General features: G+C 39.6%; 1 protein-coding gene across 3 annotated transcripts in view; it reads left to right on the top strand.

The window, feature by feature from the left end:
- LOC139751400 (protein phosphatase 1 regulatory subunit 21) overlaps positions 1–4,208 on the top strand; it is a 321,946-nt gene extending 317,738 nt beyond the window's left edge. For 2 of the 3 annotated variants that reach the window (XM_071666786.1, XM_071666784.1), the window contains exon 18: positions 4,023–4,208. In XM_071666786.1, the coding sequence (XP_071522887.1) occupies positions 4,023–4,067 (45 nt within the window). In that variant the 3' untranslated portion in view covers positions 4,068–4,208. The remainder of the gene's footprint in view (positions 1–4,022) is intronic. The other variant, XM_071666785.1, reaches the window with a different exon arrangement.
- Positions 4,209–17,197: the final 12,989 nt, after the last annotated feature.

Raw genomic sequence — 17,197 nt, 5'->3', positions numbered from 1 at the left:
GTTTTACCCATATCAATCTAGAGTTTACTTTCTTACACTCTATCACACACTCCCACCACTCGTGTTTCAGGAGTAGTGCTACTCCTTCCCTTGCTCTTGTCCTCTCACTAACCCCTGACTTTACTCCCAAGACATTCCCAAACCACTCTTCCCATTTACCCTTGAGCTTCGTTTCACTCAGAGCCAAAATATCCAGGCTCCTTTCCTCAAACATACTACCTATCTCTCCTTGTTTTTCATCTTGGTTACATCCACACACATTTAGATACCTCAATCTGAGCCTTCGAGGAGGATGAGCACTCCCCCTGTGACTCCTTCTTCTGTTTCCCCTTTTAGAAAGTTAAAATACAAGGAGGGGAGGGTTTCCAGCCCCCCCGCTCCCATCCCCTTTAGTCGCCTTCTACGACACGTGAGGAATGTGTGGGAAGTATTCTTTCTCCCCTATCCCCAGGGGCTTTTAGAAACTGTATGCAAGAATATTAATTGACAGAGTGAAAGAAGTGACTGAATTCAGAATAAGTGAAAAAGGGAGTTTTAGGAAAAGCAGGGGATGTGTGGATCAGAGTTTTGTGATAAAGATGACTGTGGAAAAGTATTTAGCAAAGGGTAAGAAGTTGTATGCAACTTTTGTGGATCTGTAGAAAATGTATGACAAAAAGGTTAAGTGTAATGCTTTATGGGATATGTTAAGGAGTATATATTATGTTAGAGGACAAGTGTTAGATGGTGTGAAACCCTTCTGTAGAGGAGCAAATGCATTTGTAAAAGTGGATAGAGAGCTGAGAAGTTTTGGGATACCCCTAGGTGTAGGGGTGTGTGATGTCACCGTGGCTTTTTGATATATGTATATATGGGTGGAGTGATAAGAGAGATAAAAGCAAAACTAGGGAAAATCAGTGCAGGGATGGATTGTGGCAGTGAGATATGATGGCTAGTGGCAAGCCTGTTTGCAGATGATACTGTGTTTGGTGAGAGTAAAGAGTTGTAGAAGGTTGCCATTATGTCTTATGATGTAAGTGGAGGAGATGGAAGGTAAATGCAAATTATAGAGTTTGAAAGGAAACTGAGTGAAAGTATAGATTTTGTAAAACCATATTGAGTGAAAGAAGAAAGTGTATTAAATTGTGTTGTGGATATTGGGGGAAAAAGACTGGAAGAAGTATATGGGAGCTGTCTTGGGTAAGTGTGGTGATACAGAAGGAGAGATAAGGGAGAGAGCAGTACAGGGTACAAGAGTCATTGGGGCCCTTGATAGAATAATGAAAGATAGAGGTGTAAGTATGGAAGTGAATAGAGGATTATGGGTCAGCATAGTCCTCCCACCCCTGACCTATGCAATCAAAACATGGATGTGGAATGAGGTACAGAGGTCAAGAATCCATGCTGTGGAAGTGAGGTATTGGTGAGGAGCATGTGGTGTGAATAGATGGAATGAAGAAATAAACGAAAGGGTGTTTGAGAGATGTGGTATGGCAAGGAATGCAAAGGGAGTGAATTGTAGAGAGGTAGAATGAGTGAAACATAATACTTTGAGTGCTTGTTCACACATACCTAAAATTATCATAAGGGCAGAATTTATACTGTTCAGAATATTGTTTGATATTATGATACAAAGTATAAAGTACAAAGTATAAAAGTATAAAAGAAAGAGACAGGAGGTCAAGAGAAAGGTGCAAGAGGTGAAAAAAAGGGCAAATGAGAGTTGGGGTGAGAGACTATCAGTAAATTTTAGGGAGAATAAAAAGATGTTCTGGAAGGAGGTAAATAGGGTGCGTAAGACAAGGGAGCAAATGGGAACTTCAGTGAAGGGCGTAAATGGGGAGGTGATAACAAGTAGTGGTGATGTGAGAAGGAGATGGAATGAGTATTTTGAAGGTTTGTTGAATGTGTCTGATGACAGAGTGGCAGATATAGGGTGTTTTGGTCGAGGTGGTGTGCAAAGTGAGAGGGTTAGGGAAAATGATTTGGTAAACAGAGAAGAGGTAGTAAAAGCTTTGTGGAAGATGAAAGCCGGCAAGGCAGCAGGTTTGGATGGTATTGCAGTGGAATTTATTAAAAAAGGGGGTGACTGTATTGTTGACTGGTTGGTAAGGTTATTTAATGTATGTATGACTCATGGTGAGGTGCCTGAGGATTGGCGGAATGCGTGCATAGTGCCATTGTACAAAGGCAAAGGGGATATGAGTGAGTGCTCAAATTACAGAGGTATAAGTTTGTTGAGTATTCCTGGTAAATTATATGGGAGGGTATTGATTGAGAGGGTGAAGGCATGTACAGAGCATCAGATTGGGGAAGAGCAGTGCGGTTTCAGAAGTGGTAGAGGATGTGTGGATCAGGTGTTTGCTTTGAAGAATGTATGTGAGAAATACTTAGAAAAGCAAATGGATTTGTATGTAGCATTTATGGATCTGGAGAAGGCATATGATAGGGTTGATAGAGATGCTCTGTGGAAGGTATTAAGAATATATGGTGTGGGAGGCAAGTTGTTAGAAGCAGTGAAAAGTTTTTATCGAGGATGTAAGGCATGTGTACGTGTAGGAAGAGAGGAAAGTGATTGGTTCTCAGTGAATGTAGGTTTGCGGCAGGGGTGTGTGATGTCTCCATGGTTGTTTAATTTGTTTATGGATGGGGTTGTTAGGGAGGTAAATGCAAGAGTCCTGGAAATAGGGGCAAGTATGAAGTCTGTTGGGGATGAGAGAGCTTGGGAAGTGAGTCAGTTGTTGTTCGCTGATGATACAGCGCTGGTGGCTGATTCATGTGAGAAACTGCAGAAGCTGGTGACTGAGTTTGGTAAAGTGTGTGGAAGAAGAAAGTTAAGAGTAAATGTGAATAAGAGCAAGGTTATTAGGTACAGTAGGGTTGAGGGTCAAGTCAATTGGGAGGTGAGTTTGAATGGAGAAAAACTGGAGGAAGTGAAGTGTTTTAGATATCTGGGAGTGGATCTCTCAGCGGATGGAACCATGGAAGCGGAAGTGGATCATAGGGTGGGGGAGGGGGCGAAAATTTTGGGAGCCTTGAAAAATGTGTGGAAGTCGAGAACATTATCTCGGAAAGCAAAAATGGGTATGTTTGAAGGAATAGTGGTTCCAACAATGTATGGTTGCGAGGCGTGGGCTATGGATAGAGTTGTGCGCAGGAGGATGGATGTGCTGGAAATGAGATGTTTGAGGACAATGTGTGGTGTGAGGTGGTTTGATCGAGTAAGTAACGTAAGGGTAAGAGAGATGTGTGGAAATAAAAAGAGCGTGGTTGAGAGAGCAGAAGAGGGTGTTTTGAAATGGTTTGGGCACATGGAGAGAATGAGTGAGGAAAGATTGACCAAGAGGATATATGTGTCGGAGGTGGAGGGAACGAGGAGAAGAGGGAGACCAAATTGGAGGTGGAAAGATGGAGTGAAAAAGATTTTGTGTGATCGGGGCCTGAACATGCAGGAGGGTGTAAGGAGGGCAAGGAATAGAGTGAATTGGAGCGATGTGGTATACAGGGGTTGACGTGCTGTCAGTGGAGTGAATCAAGGCATGTGAAGCGTCTGGGGTAAACCATGGAAAGCTGTGTAGGTATGTATATTTGCGTGTGTGGACGTGTGTATGTACATGTGTATGGGGGAGGGGGTTGGGCCATTTCTTTCGTCTGTTTCCTTGCGCTACCTCGCAAACGCGGGAGACAGCGACAAAGTATTAAAAAAAAAAAAAAAAAAAAAAAATTATGATACAGTACTTTGTTTAAGGAATACATGAATAAGAAAATGAAATGTTGTAAAATAAAAGAAATTAATGAAATTACGGACCTTGTATAACCCTAACTTGCGAGTTTATACAATAAACTGAGTTACATATCATTGCCATAAACCTGTGACATTCTGAATGATATGCGGTGGCTCATACTTTGAAAAACACTGACAGCCTACTTGTTGGGCAAAAAAAATTTATATACATCATTTTGATTAGTGCCTCTTTAAATAGAAAACACTCCTTGGTAAGTATAATCATAAAATGTAATGCCATTTTTGCATCTGTATGCAGAAGAATGGAGTCCAGATGACTGCAAATCTCCAGGGACCATTGTGAGACCAGATGACTTAATGAAGGTACGAGAGAAGAACCCAACAACAGTTTATCCCATCACAGCAATCAGGTTAAAGAAATGATGTCATGCACAAGGCTTTTCTGGGGCTTCACCTTTAAGGAAGAGAACAAGAAGGGGAAGACCAAAGAGACTGATATGAAATACTGGATCATGGCAAGGCTTTCCTGCGAACTGGATATTCATTGATGGGAGAAGTTACATTCCAGAAAAATAAAGTAGACTTCTAGATCTAGGTAAGATGAAGGAGCCAGTGGAAAAATGAAGTAGGAGTAAAAACTTCTTGTTGACTTTTGTGTGTGATATGAGATCAGATTAGCTACAAGTGCTGCAAGACTCCATACTGGAAAAGATTGAGCTTATTTGCACTGACATAAAGTGACCCAGTGATAGGATATTCATCCTAATGGGTAAGTATCACATCATACACTTTGCAGCCAAAGTTGTTTCTTGACTTTACAAGTGTATTGTGTACATAATACTGTGTATTTAGGATTGAAATTTTTAGCACATAAATTAAGCATTACTTTCTTGATATTCTGTATGAATATATCTTTTAAAAGATATCCACTGGTGATCACATAATGATTGTAATGGCTGATGAAGATTAGCAGTTGAGTAGAATTTTTCATAAAAGTGAATGTGAGATTCATTTGCCTCACCACTCAGGATTTCTGCCTACAAATCTCATTTTAATACCTTTTGGTGCTTTAGTTACTGCAGTAGTTTTCATATGAATGATTGTGAGATTAACAGTTGCTTCAGCACTCAATATCCCATGTTTGTAAATTAGTTTAACAATTTTCTGATTAAGTTGATACTGTACAGCTGTAGAAACATTTATGATATTTCAAATGAGATGTAAGTACAGTATAAAAATTCAGAACTGGTGTGTTTTATCCACCAGAAAGAAAAATATGCTTTCCTTGGAGTATGATTTATTCAGAATTATTATATACATACTTGTATGTATGAATTTCAGTAAAATTATTTATTCAGAGAAGCTAGTGTCCCTAAGTTCATCATATGGTTATTAGTGTGTATGTAATATATTTATGTATTACATTGCAATGTATTTCTTCCTACAAGAGAATCAAGAAAGGTCTCAGAAACTATGATAATTTTTAGTACGTGAAACTAACAGTGAGGATACAAACATCAGATAGTGTGCTTACATTAGCTCAATAAGCACATATAATACCCTGCTTTGTATCTTTGTAACAGTTGCTGTCATTACAGAGTACTTAGCTAGGAGTTTTAGGTAGAAGTAGAAGGTTGTAACACCATGCAGTGAATATTAGGTAGACAAATGATGTAGTCGTAGTTGATAGGAACACTATGTAGAAGCCTCTGAAAACACTGTGCTAGAGTGCCCTTTGCCAGTGGCCTGTCAAGGGTAAGGTATTAAAGGCTAAAAAGCAGCACCGGAGTTCAACAGTTATGGAGACTTGTCTGGGCCACTCCTCAAGGGAGTGGCCCCCAAGGAATGGACATCAGAGATATATATAGAATTGGTAGACAGATTACAGAATACAGTAATTCAAACTTAGTATAATGGCTAATATTCAGATTTTTAAAGTCTCCATATCCACATTAAATATTTCTTCTCCTGGACTCTAAATATAGTTCATGTAAAGTTTCATGAATATTGTAAGTGGATATATCAACCTGAATAGCTGCACCCAGAATATTTTTGCCAAAGAACCTGATCATAGTCTTGATTAAACAGGAGTCGAATGTAATATATGCATTTATTTATGTATTTATGCTCTGTGGAAGGTATTAAGAATATATGGTGTGGGAGGCAAGTTGTTAGAAGCAGTGAAAAGTTTTTATCGAGGATGTAAGGCATGTGTACGTGTAGGAAGAGAGGAAAGTGATTGGTTCTCAGTGAATGTAGGTTTGCGGCAGGGGTGTGTGATGTCTCCATGGTTGTTTAATTTGTTTATGGATGGGGTTGTTAGGGAGGTAAATGCAAGAGTTTTGGAAAGAGGGGCAAGTATGAAGTCTGTTGTGGATGAGAGAGCTTGGGAAGTGAGTCAGTTGTTGTTCGCTGATGATACAGCGCTGGTGGCTGATTCATGTGAGAAACTGCAGAAGCTGGTGACTGAGTTTGGTAAAGTGTGTGGAAGAAGAAAGTTAAGAGTAAATGTGAATAAGAGCAAGGTTATTAGGTACAGTAGGGTTGAGGGTCAAGTCAATTGGGAGGTAAGTTTGAATGGAGAAAAACTGGAGGAAGTAAAGTGTTTTAGATATCTGGGAGTGGATCTGGCAGCGGATGGAACCATGGAAGCGGAAGTGGATCATAGGGTGGGGGAGGGGGCGAAAATTCTGGGAGCCTTGAAGAATGTGTGGAAGTCGAGAACATTATCTCGGAAAGCAAAAATGGGTATGTTTGAAGGAATAGTGGTTCCAACAATGTTGTATGGTTGCGAGGCGTGGGCTATGGATAGAGTTGTGCGCAGGAGGATGGATGTGCTGGAAATGAGATGTTTGAGGACAATGTGTGGTGTGAGGTGGTTTGATCGAGTAAGTAACGTAAGGGTAAGAGAGATGTGTGGAAATGAAAAGAGCGTGGTTTAGAGAGCAGAAGAGGGTGTTTTGAAATGGTTTGGGCACATGGAGAGAATGAGTGAGGAAAGATTGACCAAGAGGATATATGTGTCGGAGGTGGAGGGAACGAGAAGTGGGAGACCAAATTGGAGGTGGAAAGATGGAGTGAAAAAGATTTTGTGTGATCGGGGCCTGAACATGCAGGAGGGTGAAAGGAGGGCAAGGAATAGAGTGAATTGGATCGATGTGGTATACCGGGGTTGATGTGCTGTCAGTGGATTAAATCAGGGCATGTGAAGCGTCTGGGGTAAACCATGGAAAGCTGTGTAGGTATGTATATTTTCGTGTGTGGACGTATGTATATACATGTGTATGGGGGTGGGTTGGGCCATTTCTTTCGTCTGTTTCCTTGCGCTACCTCGCAAACGCGAGAGACAGCGACAAAGCAAAAAAAAAAAAAAATGTATCATGAGAAGGAGGTGTTTGGGAGCAGCTGCGTGATTGTGTTAGCAGCTGTGATGCACGAGACCAAGTTATAGTGATAGGTGATTTGAATGCAAAGGTGAGTGATGTGGCACTTCAGGTTATAATTGGTGTACATGGGGTGTTCAGTGTTGTAAATGGAAATGGTGAAGAGCTTGTAGATTTGTGTGCTGAAAAAGGACTGGTGATTGGGAATCCCTGGTTTTAAAATAGAGATATACATAAGTATATTCCAGTGGGTCCACGGGGAAAATGAAACACAATAAGTTCCCAAGTGCTCTTTCGTGTAATAATCACATCATCAGGGTGACACAACAGAGAAATGTAAGGCAGTTGATAAACATTGAAGAGATGTAGCAAGGACACCATTTGGTAAACATGTGACTGTCTTGGACAGTCACATGTTTACCAAATGGCGTCCTATCTATGTCTCTTCGTTGTATATTAACTGACTGTTGTATTTCTCTCATATGCCTCCCCTGATTATGTGATTATTACACGAAAGTGCACTTGGGAACTTATTGTGTTTCATTTTCCTAGTGGACTCATAGGAATATACTTGATCACATGCAAAATTTTGATCCTTTCCATACACAAGTATATGTATGTAAGTAGGAGAAATGGGCAGAGAGTGTTATTGGATTATGTGTTAATTGATAGGCGCATGAAAGAGAGACTTTTGGATGTTAATGTGCTGAGAGGTGCACCTAGAGGGATGTCTGATCATTATCTTGTGGAGGCAAAGATGAAGATTTGTAGAGGTTTTCAGAAAAGAAGAGAGAATGCTGGGGTGAAGAGAGTGGTGAGAGTAAGTGAGCTTGGAAAGGAGACTTTTGTGAGAGCTTAGAAAGGAGACTTGTGGGAGGAAGTGCCAGGAGAGAATGAGTGCAAAATAGAAAAAGGTAAGAGCAGTTGATGTGAGGGGAGTGCAGGAGGAATGGAGTGTATTTAGGGAAGAAGTGATGGCTTGCACAAAAGATGCCTGTGGCATAAGAAAGGTGGGAGGTGGGCAGATTAGAAAGGGTAGTGAGTGGTGGGATGAAGAAGTAAGATTGTTTGTGAAAGAGAAGAGAGAGGCATTTGGACAATTTTTGCAGGGAAATATTGCAAATGACTGGGTGATGTATAAAGGAAAGAGACAGGAGGTCAAGAGAAAGGTGCAAGAGGTGAAAAAGGGGGCAAATGAGAGTTGGGGTGAGAGAGTATCGTTAAATTTTTGGGAGAATAAAAAGATGTTTTGGAAGGAGGTAAATAAAGTGTGTAAGACAAGAGAACAAATGGGAACATCGGTGAAGGGAGCTGATGGGAGGTAATAACAAGTAGAGGTGAAGTGAGAGGGAGACGGAGTGAGTATTTTGAAGGTTCGTTGAATGTGTTTGATGATAGAGTGGCAGATATAGGGTGTTTTGGTCGAGGTGGTGTGTGAAGTGAGAGGGTCGGGTAATGGTTTGGTAAACTGAGAAGAGGTAGAGAAAGCTTTGCGAAAGATGAAAGCTGGCAAGGCAGTGGGATTGGATGGTATTGCAGTGGAATTTATGAAAAAAGTGGGTGACTGTGTTGTTGACTGGTTGTTGAAGATATTCAGTGTATGTATGCTTCATGGTGAAGTACCAATCTGAGGATTGGCAGAATACATGCATAGTGCCATTGTACAAGGGCAAAGGGGATAAAGGTAAGTGTTCAAATTACAGAGGTAAAAGTTTGTTGAGTATTCCTGGGAAATTATATGGAAGGGTATTGATTAAGAGGGTGAAGGCATGTACAGAGCACCAGCTTGAGGAAGAGCAGTGTGGCTTCAGAAGTGGTAGAGGATGTGTGGATCAGGTGTTTGCTTTGAAGAATGTATGTGAGAAATACTTAGAAAAACAAATGGATTTGTATGTATCATTTATGGATCTGGAGAAAGCATATGATAGTATTGACAGAGATGCTCTGTGGAAGGTATTAAGAGTATATGGTGTGAGAGGTAAGTTGCTAGAAGCATTGAAAAGTTTTTGTTGAGGATGTAAGGTATGTGTACAAGTAGGAAGAGAGGAAAGTGATTGATTTCCAGTGAATGTTGGTTTGCAGCAGGAGTGCTTGATGTCTCATAGTTTGATTTCCAGTGAATGTTGGTTTGCGGCAGGAGTGCTTGATGTCTCCATAGTTGTATAATTTGTTTATGGATGGGGTTGTTTGGGAGGTGAATGCAAGAGCTTTGGAGAGAGGGGCAAAAATGCAGTCTGTTGTGGATGAGAGGTCTTGGGAAGTGAGTCATTTGTTGATTGCTGATTATACAGCACTGGTGGCTGATTCGGGTGTGAAACTGCAGAAGCTGGTGACTGAGTTTGGTAAAGTGTGTGAAAGAAGAAAGCTGAGAGTAAATGTGAATAAGAGCAAGGTCATAAGGTTCATCAGGGTTGAGGGACAAGTTAATTGGGAGGTAAGTTTGAATGGAGAAAAACTGGAGGAAGTGAAGTGCTTTAGATATCTGGGAGTGGATTTAGCAGCGGATGGAACCATGGAAGCAGAAGTGAATCACAGGGTGGGGGAGGGGGCGAAGGTTCTGAGAGCATTGAAGAATGTGTGGAAGGCGAGAACGTTATCTCGGAGAGCAAAAATGGGTATGTTTGAAGGAATAGCGGTTCCAACAATGTTATATGTTTAAGGGACGTTGGCTATAGATAGGGTTGTGCGGAGGAGGGTTGATGTGTTGGAAATGAAATGTTTGAGGACAATATGTGGTGTGAGGTGGTTTGATGGAGTAAGTAATGAAAGGGTAAGAGAGATGTGAGGTAATGTAAAGAGTGTGGTTGAGAGAGCAGAAGAGGGTGTATTGAAATGGTTTGGTCACATAGAAAGAATGAGTGAGGAAAGATTGACAAAGAGGATATATGTGTCAGAGGTGTAGGGAATGAGAAGTGGGAGACCTAATTGGAGGTGGAAGGATGAAGTGAAAAAAGATTTTGAGCGATCAGAGCCTGAATATCCAGGAGGGTGAAAGGCGTGCAAGGAATAGAGTGAATTGAAACGAAGTGGTATACTGGGGTCAGTGTGCTCTCAGTGGATTGAACCAGGGCATGTGAAGCGTCTGGGGTAAACCATGGAAAGTTTTGTAGGGCCTGGATGTGAAAAGGGAGCTGTGGTTTCGGTGTATTACACATGACGGCTAGAGACTGAGTGTGAACGAATGTGGCCTATGTTGTCTTTACTAGCACTACCTCGCGTGCGCACAGGGAGAGGAGGGGTGCCATTTCATGTGTGGCGGCGTGGTGACGGGAATGGGTGAAGGCAGCAAGTATGAATATACAAGTGTATATATGTATATGCCTGTGTATGTATATGTATGTATACGTTGAAACATATAGGTATGTATGTGGGCGTTTATGTATGTACATATGTATGTGGGTGGATTGGGCCATTCTTTCGTCTGTTTTGTTGCGCTACCTCGCTAACACGGGAGACAGCGACAAAGTGTAATAAATGAATATGAATATGTGTATCAAGAAATGAATCAGAAAAATGTTGAAGGAATAAGGTACCTTGTTTGGGCTTGTTTGATAAGGGTAAGTTGGAAAAGAAGAAACTATGTGCTAGCACAAATAGGAGAAATGGCAATCTTTCTTTCTTTTCTTTCATACTATTCACCATTTCCTGCCTCAGCGAGGTAGCGTTAAGAACAGAGGACTGGGCCTCTGAGGAAACATCCTCACCCGGCCCCCTTCTCTGTTCCTTCCTTTGGAAAATTAAAAAACGAAAAAATGAGAGGGGAAGATTTCCAGCCCCCCGCTCCCTTCCCTTTTAGTCACCTTCTACAACACGCGGGGAATACGTGGGAAGTATTCTTTCTCCCCTATCCCCAGGGATGAAATGGCAATATTTGTAAAACTTTTAAATTTTGAAACATTTCACAGACTGTACATGTTGCTGAAGAAGAAAGAGTACCTTTGATGAGATTTTGCATGGCATACACAGATACACAAATAGCAGAAGCTGACCAGAGAAGAGCTCCAGGTAGGACTAACTGTTTTTTAAGATTTTAGAGGGTCAGCAGCCCATTAAGTGTATTTTGTTGGGGTGGTGGTTGAAAGGGGATAGTTAGTGAAGGGGCCTATAAGGGATACATTGATTGGATATTAAGTTTGAAGGTGGTGGTTGGTAGGCAGCCACCGACCAGGGAGGTATAGAGATGACTCCCAACTTATGATGGTAAAACTTACGATTTTTCGACTTTACGATGGTGAGGTATTCAACACTTTATTATAAAATAGGCTTTTCATTAGATAATTTTGTCCAACTGTTGGCTGATGTAAGTGTTCTAAGAATGTTTAAGGTAGACTAGACTAAGCTATGATGTTCTGTAGGTTAGATGTACAGTATTAAATGCATTTTCAACTTATGATGGACTTCTCGGACTGTAGCCTCATCATACGTTGAGGAGCATCTGCATGTAAACCCTCTTAGTCATCCTCTCCATAAGTCCATACCATTTAAGCACAGCCTCTTCAACTCTTTCACACATAATCCTCTTACCAACACACTTTTCTCTTACCCTATGATTTCCCACTTAATTAGCCCTTCTCACACCACATATTATCTTCATACATCCACCCATCTTTTAGTTTTTCTCAGAGGCCCACATCTTGCTCCCATACAGCACTAATGAGACAGTTTGTGTTCGTATCTGTTTTCATGAGTACATATCACCATTAATACATATTCATAAGATGCAGAGATCTTTCAGGGGAAAATTTTTCAGGACACAATATCTGTTAGTTACTAATTCAGACCCTTGTTGTCTGTTTGGTATTTTCATATTACATTTAATATGTGACTCCCTAGAAAAGAATGTATATTTGCTAGAAAAAATAAAGGAAGAGGCAATAATCATTTAAAAAATGCAGAACACTTTCCATCATCTGGCAGTACTGCTTTGACAGCCACTGTCAGCTGATATTCCATGTCCACTTTCATTGGCTGTTAGTCACTTCTGGGTCATCAGTTTCAGAGATGTCACTGTCTCCTATTTCACTATTTTCTTTTTCTTCGTTTTCTAGCTCACTGAGTTCATCAGACTTTGTTGCCTCCTTGATATCAACAAGTCTTACGATATCTGTGCCCCAAGTAAATGTTTGGGTGGGCTTGCAGGGGCCAAAGATTTTTCAGCAACAAGTGGATATGCTCAATTCTCTGATATTTGGATGGCTACTGACCCGTATACTTAAGAACAATTGACTCATTGTCTAACATCAGTTTCATGTGTAGCCATTTCTTAATACTTTCATAATTTTTTTTCCCGCTCTTACCTCATGCACCAAATTTAAGAGGGTGTTGCTATTGCTGCACTCCTCAGTCAATTTCAAGAGTCCAAACATAACTAGAACACATTAACATGTGACTGAGATGGAATGAGCCTAATAGAACTGATTGAAGACATTTCTCTAGAACTGTTAATTAAAAAACCAATTAGAGGTAAAAATATTTTTGATCTTTTCCTCACCAATGTCACAAACTTAACAATTCTTGCGAAGTAAGCATGAGTTTGTCAAACAGCACTCACAGTTTGATTAGATTAGAGATGAATTTGGATTATGAAATAAATGACAACAAACTCTTGATCCCAGATTACAGGCAAGCAAATTTTGAAAACGTTAGACACAAAATTTGCAGTACTAATTAGACAAATCTTGACATTCACACAATAGAGGGAATGTGAAATAATTATAAAAACATACTATTTGAGATTGGAAATAAACATATTCCACGAATTACGAAGAGAACTTGCAATATTTCAAAACCATCTAGGATAAATAGGAGAATAGGACTATTTTGCCAAAAGAAGAAAACATATTAGAAATTCAAATCACTAGGAACCGATAAAAATCAGGAATTAATCAAAATCGAAAGAGTGTAAGATCGTAAGACAGAGTGAATGCAAGGAAGAAAAAAGAATTTCCTTTCAGAGTAAATGCAAGGAAGAAAGAAGAATTTCCTTGAGAGTTAAGAATAACCCTAAGGAATTCTTCAAATATATAAGACAAAAGAAGACAATTAAAGAAAGAATTTGACCATTTCAAAATGAACATGACGCCCTAAACATGATGACTAGGAAATGGCTACCATATTACATAATTCCTTTAATTATGTATTCACAATTGAGGAAATATCTCGAATAACACAACCAATGAAAATGTTTTAAGGATCTGATGAAGAAGAGATGAAGGTTAGAGAAATAAAGAGCTCTGAAGTGCTTAAATACCTGGACAAATTGAATCCCAACAAATCCAACAGCCCAAATAACAGCTCCAAGATTTTTAAAAAAGGTCAGGAGACGGCCTATATACCTCACAGCAAAATATTCAACAAATTTCTATTGGATTGTCAGGTGCCAACTAACTGGAAACTTAACAATTGTTTCTCCTATATATATAAAAAGGAGACAAAAAGTGTGCCTTGAACTACTGCCCAATTACCCTTCTCTCAGTGTTAGGTAAAACGATTGATAGAATATGAGATAAAATTGTCATGGTTATAGAACACAAAATTATATCAGACAACTAACATGGTTTCCACAATAGATGATCCTGCCTGTCGAATTTGCTGGAATTTTTTGATGTTAGAACTGGGACGAAAAAGTAGTCTGATGTAGTATATTTAGATTTCCGAAAGGCTTTGAATAAAGCACCTCACAAGAGACTTACATAAACTCAAAGCACACGGAATCAGTGAAGAACTCTGTACATGGATCAGAGACTGGCTTACTGGAAGAAAGCAGTGCGTAGTATTAAATGGCGAAGCCTCAAATTGGCTAGATGTAACGAGTGGTGTGCCACAGGGGTCAGTCTTAGGCCCAATTCTTTTCATATTATGCACTAATGACCTAGAACTCGGTCTCATATCTAAGATCTCCAAATTTGCTGACGATACTAAACTAGGAGGTAGAGCTGTAAACAGGCAGGACCATGAAATGATTCAAAGATAACTTACTAGCAGAGTGGTCAGACAGATGGCAAATGAAGTTTAATATAGACAAGTGTAAAGTTATGTATTTTGGAGACAAGAGTATATGTTACAACTACAAACCATTTAGAAACACTCTAACTAAAGTAAATGAAGAAAAGGAACTTGGAGTTGTCATGAGCACTAATCTGAAGTACACTAAATAGTGTCAAGCAGCAAGTAAAATAGGCAACCAAATGTTAAGTTTCATAGCCAGGAACATAGATTACAAAACATCAGAAACAATTCTCACACTTCATAATTATCCAGTAAGAACACACCCTGAATATGCAGTCCAATTTTGGTTCCCAAACTTTTTTATATATATATAAAAAAAAAAATATTGAGCCAGTACAAAGATGCATGACAAAAAATTGATCCTATTCCTTAGAAATCTGTCATATGAAGAGAGGTCAAGACGATTGGGGATCTCTTCTCCCTTAAAAAACATAGACTTTGCAGAGACTTAATCCAAGTGTTCAAAATTCTGAACAAGGCCATTAAAGTAAATCACAAACATCTTTTTGAAATACAAGAAAATACAGTTATCAGGACGAAGGGAATAAAACTCAAAGATAAAAACTGTAGTATGGACATGGGAAGAAGCTTCTTTTCTTATAGGTGTGTTGAGCACTGGAATAAGTTACTATTAGACATAATGAATACTGAGACTATAGATACCTTCAAAATTTGTTTAGACAAATATTTTATAAATTTAGGTATATTTAGAGAAAAACAGAAATAAACTGTATAAATGACAGTGGTAATAGGGACACCAGAAGGCTCATGTGCAGCCGCTGGAAGTCGGTGATAGCTTAAAAAATTGCAGAGTGGATTTACATTTTCTTGTCAAGTTAAATTTTTTTTTTTTACCACACAACCCAGTCATGTGCCAATCAGGCCTCCTGTTGTCTGTCTTTCTCATGTAAACATAAGATATTTTTGGTGCAACACCTCACAGTGAATGGGTTAAAGACAGTGACCTCTTTTTTCACACATTCCGTAGAACACCCAGGACCTTTGCCCAATCACCAACCCTATGGCTCACTTCAGCTCTCATGTTTCCATTTGCTGCTATATCCTCTTTCAGGTATCTAAACTGCTCCATATCCTTCAAGTTCTCTCCAGTCAAACTCAGATTCCATGCAACCTGTCTGTCTTCGCTGTTAAACTATTTTTGATACAATACTGAACTTTCTGCTCTCACAGACTCCTAAAATCAGTCACCAACTTTTTCAGCTTTTCTTTCAAATCTGCCACCAGCAGCAAGTCATCGGCAAACAATGATAGGCTCTCCCCCCAGTTTACTCCCATCCTCAAATTCAGGGAAGAGAGGGAGAAAAGCAAAGAGTACAGTCAGAAGACAAAAAATTGGAGACACAACATGCGGCAAGAGGATAAAACAGCCTTGATAGGACTGCAGAGAGAGCTGAAGTTTTAGGAGACAATAATGTCTAACGGTAAGTAATGTATTCAAGTGTTGAAGGATTAATAGTTATTGGTTGAGAGCTGGAATTCAAGGATCATATAAGGGAAAGTGTTCCTGGTGTTACTGGAGTCACGGAAACTAAGCTTACCAAAGAGATAAGCTCTCACCTGTTCTGCCCTGAGCAGTGCCTGATAGCTAGAAAGGAACGAGAAGGCAAAGGGAGGTTAGGATTAGCAGGATAAGAAACGAACAAAAAACTTTGAAAAGAATATTGTGGACAAGGTTGGAGAAATTCCAGAACTATTCCATAAATTAGCAAAGTCAGTTTCCAGTTTAGGAGCAGCTAATCAGGCTAAGGGATTCTGAGGGAAAATTTGTAGAGGATATGTGAGGAACTGAATAACAAGTTCAAAAGTGTTTTCACAGTGGATGACACTTGCCCTACACCAGTGAGATGGAATAGAGAGGAGATTTTGGAAATCATTGAGATATCTAGAAAAGATGTTAATACTAAGAGTATTTGACCCATACGAGGCATCTGGTCCTGATGAAATTACACCATTTGTACTAAAGATGTGTGCATATTTACAAGGTAAACCACTTGAAGTATTCTACAGGAAAAGCCACAGTCATACCTGGATAAAAGAAAGAAGACAGGGAACAGGCACTGAACTCCAGACTGGTTTTACTAACAAGTGTGATGTGTAAGATTCTGGAAAAGATTATTAGAAAGTAAGTGAATGACATTCTATTGAGAATTAAGTTTATAAATTAGAGACAGCATGGCTTTAGGAAAAGGAGGTCACGTATAACTAATCTCTTAGAGTTTGTTGAGAGAGTGCGCTAAATCCTGGACAAAAGGGAAGGCTCGGTGGACTGTCTGTATGTGGATTGCCAGAAAGGATTGGACAACTGCATTGGAGGCTGATTAAGAAGCTGGATCACCATGCAGGAATAAAGGGAGAAACTCTTGCAATGGATAGATTATCTCAGTGGAAGAGAAAAAAGGACATGTTCAGGAGCCTTTTCCAAATGGATTCAGATGACCAGCAGAGTGCCACATGGTTTGGTTCTGGGACCATTACTGTTCTTGATCAAAATTAATTACTTGCCTGAAAGAATGGAATTCTACTTGAGTATATTTACAGATGATGCAAAGGTCTCAAGAAGAGTGAAAATTAAGGAGGTTTCCATCAGCTTACAAGGGACCTAAACAGGCACCAAAGTTGGTCTGAAACATGGCTGATGAAATTCAGCCTGAGCAAATGTAAACTAATGAGGATGGTACAAAGCAAAAGACAGTCTCAATATGACTATTACAAAGCAGGATATAAGCCTCAGGCTTCTGTGTGTGAGAAGGCCTTGGGAGTCAACATTATTCTTAACCTATTATGAGAGTTCCATATTACAAGAAGAGTTAAGGAGACAAACTGTTTGGTGACAAATATTAGAATACCTTTCAAGTATATGGATAAGAAAATATTTAGCAAGTTATTCATCATATCCTACATAATGCCAAAAATAGAATATGCTTTTCAAGTTTGGTCATCACACCTATAGAAGCACAAAGAACTCATAGAGAGGGTCCATAGTAGGGTAAAAAAAAAAAAATGGCACCAAAATGAGAGTAAAGCCAAAGGAATAGGCTGAAAGCTTTAAATTTACCCATCT

The sequence above is a fragment of the Panulirus ornatus genome, chromosome 11, assembly GCF_036320965.1.
Source record: "Panulirus ornatus isolate Po-2019 chromosome 11, ASM3632096v1, whole genome shotgun sequence".
NCBI lineage: Eukaryota > Metazoa > Arthropoda > Malacostraca > Decapoda > Palinuridae > Panulirus > Panulirus ornatus.
This window is presented reverse-complemented; position numbering and strand designations above follow the sequence as displayed.